Genomic DNA, 13,133 nt, shown 5'->3' with positions numbered 1-13,133 from the left:
AGAAATTAAATCACTGTGTAATTCACCATGAATTACACTGTTATTTGTCTCTCCATTGTAGAAATTAGTTTCATTTCTCATTATGTTTAATTGTGATTGGATCATTGTAGACTTTTTTTCTGTCTTTTTTTTTGTGGTTTGAAGATTTAAATTTGTTATGGAAACAAGCTTTTCAGTTGACCAATGATTAGCTAATTTCTGATAATAGAAAAGGAAACAGATTGCCCCAAGGCTGCTGTTTTCATTTCCTCATGGGAAGAAGAAGCATAGCAGAGAAGAAAGGCAAACTCAAGGCATTGAACCTCTGCTACCATGGGGAACTGGGCTGTGAATGAGGGCATCTCCATCTTTGTCATTGTAAGTACCAATAAGAAAGAAATTACAAATTCTCTAACTTGTCTACGTTCTCTTGAAAATGAAAATAGAGCAAAGCTTTATTTCTTTCGTTTGAGAAATTGTGTTGAAACTTATTTATGTGAGCATGCATCCATCTGATGGATACAGAATGAGTCCATTCTTCCAAATTTACTCATGGAAGGAATGCATCTAGGGGCTCACTTCGCCTAGTTTATTTCTGGAATTTTTTAGAAGTACTAAATTAGCCAGCATTTCACAGTGGGAGTAGAAGACATTTCATGATAACGATCCCTGAATATGAATTGGTTACAATGTTAACTCAGAAGCAAATTTTTCTATTTTTCTATGTACTTAGACCACCTAAAAATGGGCAATTGAAACTTTATACAGTTTTCCAAATAATAAACACAAGATTGGCTGATGTACGGGAAATTGGCCTGTATGTTCAGTAATTACACCAAAAATAATTGAATTTCTCAATTTTCTCTTTTAAAGAAGTATCTTCTTTCTTCTGAGGTAAACTTTAGTTATTTGTGAAGTTTTTTTAAAAAAGTCAAGGAAAAGAAATTGAAGTAAACTAGATATATGTGTATAATGTTTGTATGATATATATTACACATAGTTACATGTAAATTAATATAATGTGTCATGAGAAACAACTTTTAAGTAAAGTTATGGTGATTTTTCTAATAGACATGTTGATTTCTTTAGTTTTTGACATAACAAATATCAACTATTATTTTAAGGTGGTGGTCTCAGCAAAGCAATCACAGATGGTTGGGATGATAGAAATATGATTTATAAGTAGCTTTTCCAGTAGTCAATAAAAGCATTATTCAGATTTTTAAAAAGGACACCTATGAATGAAATTTTTGAAAGACTTTGTCATGAAGTAAATATGACTATTTTAACTGGAGAGGTAGAAACAAGTGGCACAAGTAAAATAAAAGCCACAATATCTTTTTCATTTAAAAAAATCAAGCCAAATTAACACTAATGAAATACAGAATTGTTCTGAGGACTCAAAGTTCTTAAGTTGATTGCTCATTTCTGTTTTAAGAACAGATGACTCCTATAGAAACTAAGTTCAAATTATACTTTTAGCCCTTACCACAGTTTTCCCAGGGAAATGACCTCTATCTAAATTATGCATTCATATACTTGAAAGTGAAGACACAGCTTGGAAATCGAGAATAAACATGACAAAGTTAGAAAATGGAGAAGTGGTTTTAGCACCTTCTTTTTTATAAGGAGAGACTGTTCTCCAGCATTGAAGGACATTAAATAAGCTGAAAGCACTGTTAAGAAAAGATAGCCACTGGGGACCTGAAGGTAGAGCACCAGGCAGAGTCACTGTTGAATGCAGTCAGTGCTTGAGATGAAATGGACACTCACAGTCTAGAAGGATCTCCTTTTAATAATAATAATAATAATAAATCCCATGCCTCTCATCCCCTTGGGCTTCCCAGGTGGCTCTATTGGTAAAGAACCTGCCTGCCAATGAAGGAGACACAAGAGATGCAGGTTCATTCCCAGGGCTGGGAAGATCCCCTGGACGAGGGCATAGCAACCCACTCCAGTACTCTTGCCTGGAGAATCCCATGGACAGAAGAGCCTGGCAGGCTACAGTCCATAGGGTCACAAAGAGCCAGACATGACTGAAGCAGCTTAGCATGCAGTCATCCCCTCATTGATGCTCCTTGAAGCAAAATTCATCAAGTAGAATTAAAGACTGAGGAGAGTCCCACTAACTGGGGCAAGATGATGTGTGACTGAGGGAGATCTTCCACCTGTGAGAATTGAGAATCAAACCCAGAGTCCTCCTGGTGTGAGAAACAGCATAGTAACAGATTCCTTTCCCTTTGAGTCACTTGCTATCATCTATCAACCTAAGAGGAGGAGAAAGAAACAAGAAGAGATAGATAATGACAGCATAGTGGCCAAGTAGTAGAACAGTCACAGGGGACAAGACAGAGTGGAAAGGTTACTACCAAAGTGCAGAGACACCTTGGCAGGAAAGAGCTGGTTCGAAGCTGGTTCCACCCAGCTTTGTAACCACCTTTACTGAGGCCTGTCCATGGGGTAAGTCCTGACCCTGGTCTGACTCCAACTTGGTGTGAAATTTGCTTGTTGAAACTTGAAAACTTCACGCAACCATTTCTATTTGTGCAGCTGGTATGGCTGGGGATGAACGTCTTCCTCTTTGTCTGGTACTACCGGGTTTATGATATTCCAGATAAGTTCTTTTACACTCGAAAACTTCTTGGGGTAAGTATAAGTTCCATTTCCCATGGTATTGGCTGGCTCCCATGTCTCATCAGAGATTCTTGTCCCTATTCCTCTTAACATTTTAAAGAAATATTCTGACCAACCCAACAGCACCATCGGCCTCAGTCCCTCCATTGCAACCCCCTGAGCAAGAGTCTTTAGGTCCTCCAGTATGGGACAAACAGAAGGCTGGCAGAAGGTCCCAGCAGCAACCTTCCCCTCCCAAGAACTACTGTGTACCTGTTTAGCTTAAAGGAGAAATCTAATACTGACTCTGGAATGGATGGCCAGCTTGAAGAGATCCATCCAGGGTGATACAGGTAGCACAAGTGGGACTGTCTGTATTCTCTAAATCATCAATTCCTACTACTTTTTTGCATGAAAAGCCCTAGTGACATGTTATGAAATAATCTTCAGGAAATAAACCTCTCCCTACGTATGGAGCCTTTGAGGAACTTGCCCAAAGGTCACATCTGTTGACTAGACTGGCGGAGCAAAGGCCCCTGCCTTTCCTTGGGTCTATTAGCATTCTCAGTTTCCTTGAACTGCCAGAGTTCTTCTTCATCATAAATGAAATAATTACAATTAGGGTTGCCTCAGAGGATGTCATTTGTTACATCATGCTGAAACCACAAATTGATTACTTAATGATGCTAATTATAATATGTATTATGCATCATATGCATAAATACTTATAGCATATAATTATACTATGTTATTATAATTGTTGTTAATTTATTCAGGTTGATGCTGAAAAGGATGATTTCCTTTTGCATTTCCCCCCCCCATATTTAATTGCATATATGCAGTTTCTTTAGGCATTACAAGGAACAGTTTTAATGCCAAAGCATTATGCCATACCAACTTAGTTACTGTTGAGGTTAGTCTAAGTGCTAAGAAAATCTTCTTTACAAAGCCCCAGTTTCTATACTGAACTCTATTTAATGATATGCATACTGAGGTATTTAGGAGGAAGTGAACTAATGTCTGCAACTTGGAAATGCATCAAAAATAGATGCATTGATGGATGGATGGATACAGAGGTAGGCAGATGAATGGATAGATTAATAGACATTTGCTAAAGCAAGCTTCATAAAATGTAAAAGGGAGATGAATAAACAGGTATTCATTGTGAAATTATTTCAGATTCTCTTTGTGTTTGAAAATGTTCATAATAAAAATGTTGGGGTGGGGAGCAAGGCCTTAAAAATAAGTCCTTGGCTCTGAAGAACCTTCGTTCCCAGATAACTTGATGTCTCTGGAGTATGGTCCTCATGCTTGCTGGGAAGCCTGGAGGTTGGGGGGCCGGAGTGAGATGGGGGAGTGTTCTGGGCCCACAAGAGTCACCTGCTTTTCATCCTGCCCTTTTCAGTCAGCGCTGGCCCTGGCCAGAGCCCCTGCAGCCTGCCTGAATTTCAACTGCATGCTGATTCTGCTGCCTGTCTGTCGAAATCTGCTCTCCTTCCTCAGGGGTTCCAGTGCGGTAAGAACCAACGTTTACAAAGTTTGAGTTCCTCAAAATTTCGAAGGCCATCAAGCTCAACGCCCTTTTATAGGAAAAGCAAACCAAGGGTTTATAAGAATTCCAACCACTGTACAATATTCATTATACAATCAAGCCATGCTTGATTCTCTATTTTTATATTATCTGTCAATGGAGCTCCCTGAGACAACCTTTTAACCTGGAACAGACATTGAAAACAAAACAAAACCCCCCAAAAAACAAAACAACCAATCTACCTATACCTCCACAATAGCAATAAAGTACATGTACACACACACACAGACAGATATACATAATATGACATATCTGTATATATACATACATATAGAAATTTATGAGACTGATGTGAAATTTGGGGATTAATCTCATAGTGTCATGTTTTTCAAAATGTTTAAGTCAGAGAAACTCTCTTTGGTGGGTAATATCCCAAGAAGATGGGAACAATGAGCCATGAGTCACTATACAATGAATGTGACAGGTGTTTGGTCCATGGAATTGAGGAGTTCAGAGCTTTCTAAATGCCCCAGGCTCTTTCACCCTCACTTCAACAGTCTACTAAACCCCTAATATACTATGCTGGAAGAAAAAAAGATTATGTAGGAAGAACTTTTGTAATCTGTAAAATGGTATACGAATTTCTTATTGTTATACAAAGGTGAGAAGCAAGGAACTTGGAATCTACATACATACTCAAATATGATACAAAGCAAAATGTGATGGGTTCCACAAAATGTTACAAAGAAGGAGCTACAGGGAATCAAGCAAAGGCAAAGGAAATTATATCAGGTGGTGCAGGGGATGAAAAAAGAATTCTTAGAGAAGGTGGCATCAGGTATGGGCATAAAGGATAAAAATAAGCCTGTAGGAGATATAAAGCACAGGAAATGGTGAAGAAATCATATTCTTGAAAGTCCTGTTTGATCATGACTTGTGGCTTCTCTTTGGCTGTGTTGGCCATTCCTGACCACACCACAGAGGGTAGCTCTTCCAGACTTAGGGACTGATGCCTGGGGGGACCCATTCCACTGCTCATTAGTGACTAATTGCCTCTGTTTGGAGGCTTCCCTGCCGGCTCAGTGGTAAAGAACCTGCCTGCAATGCAGGAGACCCAGGTTCAATCCCTGAGTCAGGAAGATTCCCTGGATTAGGAAATGGCAACCCACTCCAGTATTCTTGCCTGGAAAATCCCACGGACAGAGGAACCTGGTGAGCTACAGTTCATGGGGTTGCAAAGAGTTGGACATGACTTAGCATGCATGCAGCCTCTGTTTTTCCTTTTAATAAAATGCTCCTTTTATATTAACTAGCTTTTTAAAAAATGACCTATTAAATAGAAGTCATTTATAGTGGAGAGAAGCAAGCAATCTACTTTGATGAGAGTGTAAGGATTTTAAATGGTAGATACCTGAGGTCAAGTTGGAGCTTTGCTAGTAAACTTGGACCTGAAATGTATAGCTTAGGTGTTAATCTTAATTGGTAATCAATGACTCCGTGGGGGACGGAAAGTGATCTAAACTGTCAATAACAATTAGAACTTGCCTTGAACTCTACCTCGCTTTTCCCTAGTCTTACTAAATTCACATTGATCCTAAGGAGATTTTTTTTTCTTTAAGAACTATACAACACTTGATTTACAAATATAGGGTTAACAAGCCATAACTAACACATTGATCACAAGGATTTCCAAAATAATCTTAACCTAAGAAACCACAGAGGTAGAACTCCATTTGATGGAAAAGTTTTCTTTTTTATTGAAGTATAATTGATTTACAGTGTTAATCTACAGTGTATACCAAAGTGACTAAGTTATACATATATATACATTCTCCTTTATATTCTCTTCCATTATAGTTTATCACAGGGCATTGAATATAGTTCCCTGCTCTATACAGTAGGACCTTGTTGTTCATCCATTCTAAATGTAATAATTTATATCTGCTAATACCAAACTCCATCCCTCCCCCACACTCCTCCCTTTTGGCAACCGCATGTCTGTTCTCTATTTCTGTGATTCCATTTCTGTTTTGTAGATAGGTTCATTTGTGTCGTATTTTAGATTCCACATATAAATATCATATGGGATTTTTCTTTCTCTTTCTGACTTTTTTCACTTAGTATGATGATCTCTAGGTGCATCTATGTTGCTGTAAATGGCATTATTTTGTTCTTTTTTTATGGCTGAGTAATATTTCATTGTATATATGTACCACATCTTCTTTATGCATTCATCTGCTGATGAACATTTATTTAGGTTGTTTCCATGTCTCAGCTACTGTAAACAGTGCTGCTATGAACATAGGGGTGCATATATAGTTTTGTCTGGATATATGCCAAGGAGTGGAATTGCTGGATCATATGGCAATTGAAAAGTTTTCTTGAAGGGCGACCTGTAAAGTACAACATCTGGACATTTTCTAAATGAAATTCAGGGACTGTAGCTGTTTTATTCTCTCCCAATACCTCCTGTTCAAATAGTTTCTATTTAGAGGAAGTAAACCCTGAGAAACAGGCAGTGTTTTCACCAGGACAGCCTGTTAAGAAATCCTTGTTACTCCACAGGCTCAAATTGCACTGCCATTTCATGGCTATTATCAGCACATGTTGTAATGGCCGCTTTTAGGCTTCCTGTGACCTAAAGGGAGTGAAGATTCTCATGAGGGTCTCTAAAGACAAGGGTGAAATGAGGCTATTCTTCAAATTGCAGAGAAGTTCAGCTCTCTAGCTAGAGAGACCTGAACATCAAAGAATGCGTTTTTCAAAAAGGAGGAGCAAGTAACATTCTTTTATAGATGGGGTGTGTCCTTCCTTGCAGATTTCCCAACCTGAAATGTGAACTTGGCAAAGAACCTTCTTTTCTGGTTGGGATTAAAATGAGTGGACGTACTGTGACTCATTGGAAATGGTAACAGCTGCAACTTACTGAGTCTTCATAAACCTTACCTGCATGAAATCTGCATGTCAGGCCAGTGAGGTGGGGATGAAATTCAATGAGAGTGTTGAGGTTCCAACCCAGGCATTTGTGCCCCCACAGCCTGTCCACTTTCCCACTTGCCACCTAAACTCAAAACTCTTGTGGTCTTAGGAAGTCCATCAAATATATGAATGTTTGGGCAGGCTGAATAAACTAACCTAGAAGTGGCAAGGATGTTGTAGATTCAAGGATTTATTAGTTGGCCTTTATGAAAACTAAACAGTCACAGAACTTCAGTGTCTAATGGTCTTAATCCTTTAGAATTGGCTTTATAATCCTTCTGGTTAGCTGGAGAAAGAAAGCCCCAGGGTTGGCCTTTCCCAGGGAAGATAGGGGTAAACACTCTGAGCCTGCTCTGTTGAGGGAAATGGGGAATGGTGGGACTCAGCAGACAGAAGTCCCTAAAGAAACCTTAACAACCTCAGCTTGGATGGAAGTTCTAGTCTGAAGATCAGAAAGAAACAGCAACGTGAGAGAGTGAGCTCTTTTCTATAACCTTATATAGCCTGTGAGTCAGAGGCTCTCAATGTAGCCCTCTATCTAACATGTGGTCCAGGGCAAGGCTCTTAGACTTCCTGTCTTGTAGCTGTTTCTTTTTTTCTTCTATTTGTTGTTGTTTTTAGCTTAAAAGCAAATGAAATTATGCGAATGTAAGAACAGATATGAATGCTATTCTAAAAGTGTATTAATTGACTTAGTCTGTCAACTAGTGAGTTGTCAGTGAACAAATATTTGTTGAGTGCCAACTATGTGCTAAGCACAGGGACACATAGTGAGTAGAGGGTAAGACATGGATGAGCCACGAGCTCAGAGAGCTTAGAGTTTTATGGAAGAGATAGAAGATAAACATGGAATTTTAAAATTATAGACAGTGCTACACCAATCCAGTGGTGATCTTCATATTTATCGCATATTCTAATGCTTCCAGGTTTCTGTCAGCTTCTTTGCCTGAGTTCTGTAGAGTCAAGGCTGGCTTTGCAATTTCTCTCAAATTGCATATAAATATCTAATTCAGATTCATTTATGGCATTTGTGGTGAGACCAGGTGTACATAAAATAGAACTTTAAAGTTTCCGTAACACTCATGTTACAGAAGCTAATGTTATGCTCCATTAAATATGTAGTTCTGTAGTTTGTAGTTCTGTTTCTCGATTTTTTTTTTTAATCTTTTCACTTCTTGTTTTATTTTTAAACATAACTAACTCTCCAGGCCTTTTTATTGCAAAAGTATCTCCATGACTTTATTATAAATGTTATTCTTAATAGATAATCAGTATTTGAACCTCTCTTTTGTGGGAAAATCAGTAAGTAGCATTTGAGAGGGTTGTAGTTACAATTAAGTTAAGTTATACCTTTTAAAAAATTAACAGATATATATTATTTTCTAGAGCAGTTTTAGGTTTTTTTTTTTTTTTTTTTTTTGGGTCTCCTGCATTGCAGGCGAATTCTTTTTTTTTTTTTTTTTAATTTTTTTATTAGTTGGAGGCTAATTGCTTCACAACATTTCAGTGGGTTTTGTCATACATTGATATGAATCAGCCATAGATTTACACTTATTCCCCATCCCGATTCCCCCTCCCATCTCCCTCTCCACCCGATTCCTCTGGGTCTTCCCAGTGCACCAGGCCGGAGCACTTGTCTCATGCATCCCACCTGGGCTGGTGATCTGTTTCACCATAGATAGTATACATGCTGTTCTTTTGAAACATCCCACCCTCACCTTCTCCCACAGAGTTCAAAAGTCTGTTCTGTATTTCTGTGTCTCTTTTTCTGTTTTGCATATAGGGTTATCGTTACCATCTTTCTAAATTCCATATATATGTGTTAGTATGCTGTAATGTTCTTTATCTTTCTGGCTTACTTCACTCTGTATAAGGGGTTCCAGTTTCATCCATCTCATTAGGACTGGTTCAAATGAATTCTTTTTGACGGCTGAGTAATATTCCATGGTGTATATGTACCACAGCTTCCTTATCCATTCATCTGCTGATGGGCATCTAGGTTGCTTCCATGTCCTGGCTATTTTTTTTACTCTTGCAGTTTGAATCAAGCATAGAAATCTGCCAAGGTGACTGAGTAATCTCCCTTGCACTTGAATGTTAGCTTATTGAGATTGAGCAAGGCTCTAGCTGACAGTAACAGAGGACCTCCCCATTATAAGTCAATGGAGTGGAAGTTCCCTGATGGTCCTGTGGCTAAGGCTCCATGCTCCCAATACAGAGGCCCAGGGTTCAATCCCTGATTGGGGAACTAGATCCTGCGTACCTCTACTGAGGATCCTTCATGCCACAACTAAGACCCAGCACAGCCAAATAGATAAATATTTTTCTAAAAAAAAGAAGTCACTGGTCATTCAGTGAAGAAGCTATGGTACATGATGGCAGCTTGGGTCATTAGTAGGTGGCTGGTAGTAATTCACAAGTGACTCAAAAGCATAAAAATTGTATCTGCATGGTAGTGAGGAAGAATAAAGCCCTGGGCAATCAAAGGCAGCAAAGCCCTCCCTTCCCAACCAACCATCTCACCCCCCCCCCCCACCCCTTGTCAGGAAACCATGAGAAAATTGTATCTGGAAGCCTGGTATAATCATGATGTATGGCTTCTCTTTGGATGTGTTTGCCATTCCTGACCACATTATAGAGGGTGACTAGGAAAAAAATGAGGGATTGGTGCCCTAGTAGGACCCCATTCTACTAACTCATTAGTGACTACAAGTCTCTGTTTTTCCTTTTAATAAAATGTATATATATGGTGGTGGTTTAGTCACTAAGTCATGTCTGACTCTTACAACCCCATGGACTGTAGCCCACCAGGCTCCTCTGTCCATGTGGGTTCTCCAGGCAAGCAAGAATACTGGAGTGGGTTGCCATTCCCTTCTCCAGGGCATCTTTCCTACCCAGGGATCGAGCCCGGGTCTCCTGCTTGGCAGGCAGATTTTTTACCACTGAGCCATCTGGGAAGCTTCAGTTTTGTTATCTGTAAAATGAAAATAGTAATATTTATCTGGTTATATTAAATGGTGTAGTGATTATGGATAAGCTGCCTGGCTCATAGAAGGCACTCAACAAAGCCTAATTGTTTTTTTCCCTTTTTCTGGAATCATGTGTCTTCCTTACTAGTATTTCTGCAGTTTCAGCAATCTGCTTTCATGGTCCGTTTGGCCTACCCTCCCTAAATGTAACTAACTCCAAGATAGTGGAGTAAGCAGTTTTCCATGTAATTCTATTTTTTCTGTAAAACCAGAATATTTTATTAAAAATAAGTAAGTCAAATATTTAATGCCCCTGTATTGAAATTGAATATGTTTAGAACCAGTTATTTATAATACCTAAGTTTTTTGTTTTGTTTTGGGGTTTTTTCACTTTGGTCTCCTTAAAAGTTTTCTGAATCTTTATGCCAGTACATCTACCCTTGGAAACAAAGCAGCCAGAGCAAGCACTTGACTCCTTTTCAGGAAAACAAGGTTCGGATTCAACCAAAAAGCAGGGTTTTTTCTCTATTTTGGGCGATGTCCTGAATCCAGATTGAAGCATTGAAACCCACAGCCTCTAACATATGTTCGTAAGAAAATTACACTAACCAATTGGCCATAATTCCATTGTAATGCCAAGGTAATCATAAAAGGTATGAAATATCAGATTGTTGATATCTCTAGCATCAGGGAACTGGGGTTTAGACCCCAGCCAATTCTGTCACTTATTGACTATGAAACCTAGGGGAAGGTAACCTCTCTATGCCTGTCATGTGGTGATAACAATGGTACCTCCCACATAGAATTAATGTAAGAATGAAATGAGCCAATGCATGTAAAACACTTCTGCACAAGCTCTTTGTAAATACCCTTGGCTATTATTATTTTTGCTGTGATTGTTTTAATGATTTCCCTTGTTTTGTTGTCTCTATCAGCATGTGCAGGTGGACACTTTTCTACCTCTCATAGTGTGTATTTCCTAGAAGGGTGCTATTCTAAAACTATTCACTTGTTGTAGAACTGTTCATTTGTCTGTGTCCCCACTGGACCTTTGGATCTTTGAGGGCACCCCTGTCCTTATAAAATTTCTATATCCTCTCTTTATTGAATAAATTAATCTGAACTAGAAGCTACATAGTTAGATGCTTTCTGTCCAAATTCATATTTTATACCATTAAGCAATGAATTCCATGCGAGGCTTTTTATGTTAATAGTATGAGAACCTAAAACATTGCTTAAGCCAACCATGCTACTCATTGGCTGTTTGACCTATCTGAGCCTCAGTTTTCTTATCTGTCAAATGGGTAGGATGATATAGCTTTGTTTTTTTTTAGAGAATTGGTTGTAATAATTAAATGAGAAAATATGTGTCTAATATCTGACACAGAGAAAACTTTCTTGTTAACAATTACTATTTTTCCCTTTAATCCAAAGTGCTGCTCAACAAGAATTCGGAGACAACTGGACAGGAACCTCACCTTTCATAAAATGGTGGCATGGATGATTGCACTTCACACTGGTAAGTTCATTCAGATATTTGAGATTGCAAAGAAAACTCGAAACCAGAGTATTCCCTCTAAGATACTTTCAAAATAAGAGATCAGCCTTTGCAGGTAGGTTGAGATATTTTTTTGAACGAGTTCTGTTAGAAAAATATTCAACACTCTTTCTGCCATCCCAACATTAGGATTTATTCCTTCAGGTCTTAAAACGTTATTCCCTAAGGCTCTTCTGATAAAATCCCAGTGCACTCCCCCTTTTCCACACTTTTTAATGTGAAAACTGTTAGTTCACATATAAGAACTTTTGTTCATTCATTTTAAAAAAAATACTTGGTTGACACGATTGAGCGACTGAACTGAAGCAATAACAGTCTAGATCAAGAAATGGAACATTATCAGGCTGCAGCTCATTCTCTGGGCTCCTAAGTCACCCCCATCACAAAGAATCACCATCCTGATGACTAACTCCCTTGAATAGCTACTCTTACTTTCAGCTTTATATAAATCAAATTATGCTGTATATGATTAGACAGAGGTTTCCTCCATTCACTATCAGCTTCTGAGACCTGTCCATGTAGTTCATTCATTCTCATTGTTGATTCATTGAGCACTGTTTGAACATACTATGATTTATTTATTTATTCTTTTATTGATGAATATTTGTCATAACAGCTGCCTAGTTATTAAAATAGTGCTTTCATTAAAAAAAATACTTGGTTGCACATATAGATCCATGGATTTCTTGCAGTAACCCTACAAGGACCATAGCCCATAAATTGAGAATCAAAGATAGACATTATGAGCTAAAGATTTTATTTTTATTATTGTTTATATATGTATATATAATAGTATTCATGTATTTATATGTGTTAAATATTTTGTTTTATTACTATAATTATTAAGAAAGTGGTGTTGGTATAAGAAGGGATCCTTATCAAATCTTCACTACTTTATCATAGAGTCAGGAAATGGCAACCCACTCCAGTATTCTTCCTGGAAAATTCCATGGACAGAGAAGGCTGGCAGGCTACAGTCCATGGGATCACAATGAATCAGACATGACTGAGCGACAGAGCACCACACAGACACACATACACACAGGGACTGTAGCCAGAAACTCGGCTCCAAATAAAATTATGTACACCACTCACCCTCTTTGTTTCTCTTCTCTGCCCTCTTTAGCAATTCACACCATTGCACATCTATTTAATGTGGAGTGGTGTGTGAATGCCCGAGTCAACAATTCTGATCCTTATTCAATAGCACTCTCTGACATTGGAGATAAGCCCGGTGAAACTTACCTCAATTTTGTTCGACAGAGAATCAAGGTAAGCCTCTAACTTCCTAATTCAGATGTTCTCTAGACTGTTAAAACTGAGGATTAGATTTCAGTGAGTGAACAATTTTACTTGGTCAGAACAGCAACAAGGACAAAAGTAGACTAACTATATCAGAGGGCCAGGTCTGTAGGTTCTAAGAATGTGGCCACATAGAAAATGCCTCCCATACTCCTGATGCTAAATGTGGAAGGTCATGAGATGTTTTCCAGTTTCTTAAACT

General features: G+C 38.4%; 1 protein-coding gene across 1 annotated transcript in view; it reads left to right on the top strand.

The window, feature by feature from the left end:
• The first annotated feature begins 203 nt into the window (after nucleotides 1-203).
• The window catches only part of LOC122690012 (cytochrome b-245 heavy chain), a 33,938-nt gene continuing 21,008 nt past the window's right edge, over nucleotides 204-13,133 (top strand). The window contains exons 1-5 of the mRNA XM_043896920.1: nucleotides 204-357; nucleotides 2,530-2,625; nucleotides 3,998-4,108; nucleotides 11,506-11,590; nucleotides 12,756-12,901. Of these exons, the coding sequence (XP_043752855.1) occupies nucleotides 313-357; nucleotides 2,530-2,625; nucleotides 3,998-4,108; nucleotides 11,506-11,590; nucleotides 12,756-12,901 (483 nt within the window). The 5' untranslated portion in view covers nucleotides 204-312. The remainder of the gene's footprint in view (nucleotides 358-2,529; nucleotides 2,626-3,997; nucleotides 4,109-11,505; nucleotides 11,591-12,755; nucleotides 12,902-13,133) is intronic.

This window comes from Cervus elaphus, chromosome X (assembly GCF_910594005.1).
Source record: "Cervus elaphus chromosome X, mCerEla1.1, whole genome shotgun sequence".
NCBI classification, from domain to species: Eukaryota; Metazoa; Chordata; class Mammalia; order Artiodactyla; family Cervidae; genus Cervus; species Cervus elaphus.
The sequence above is the reverse complement of the archived record's forward strand: the minus strand, read 5'-3'. Positions and strand labels throughout refer to the sequence as shown.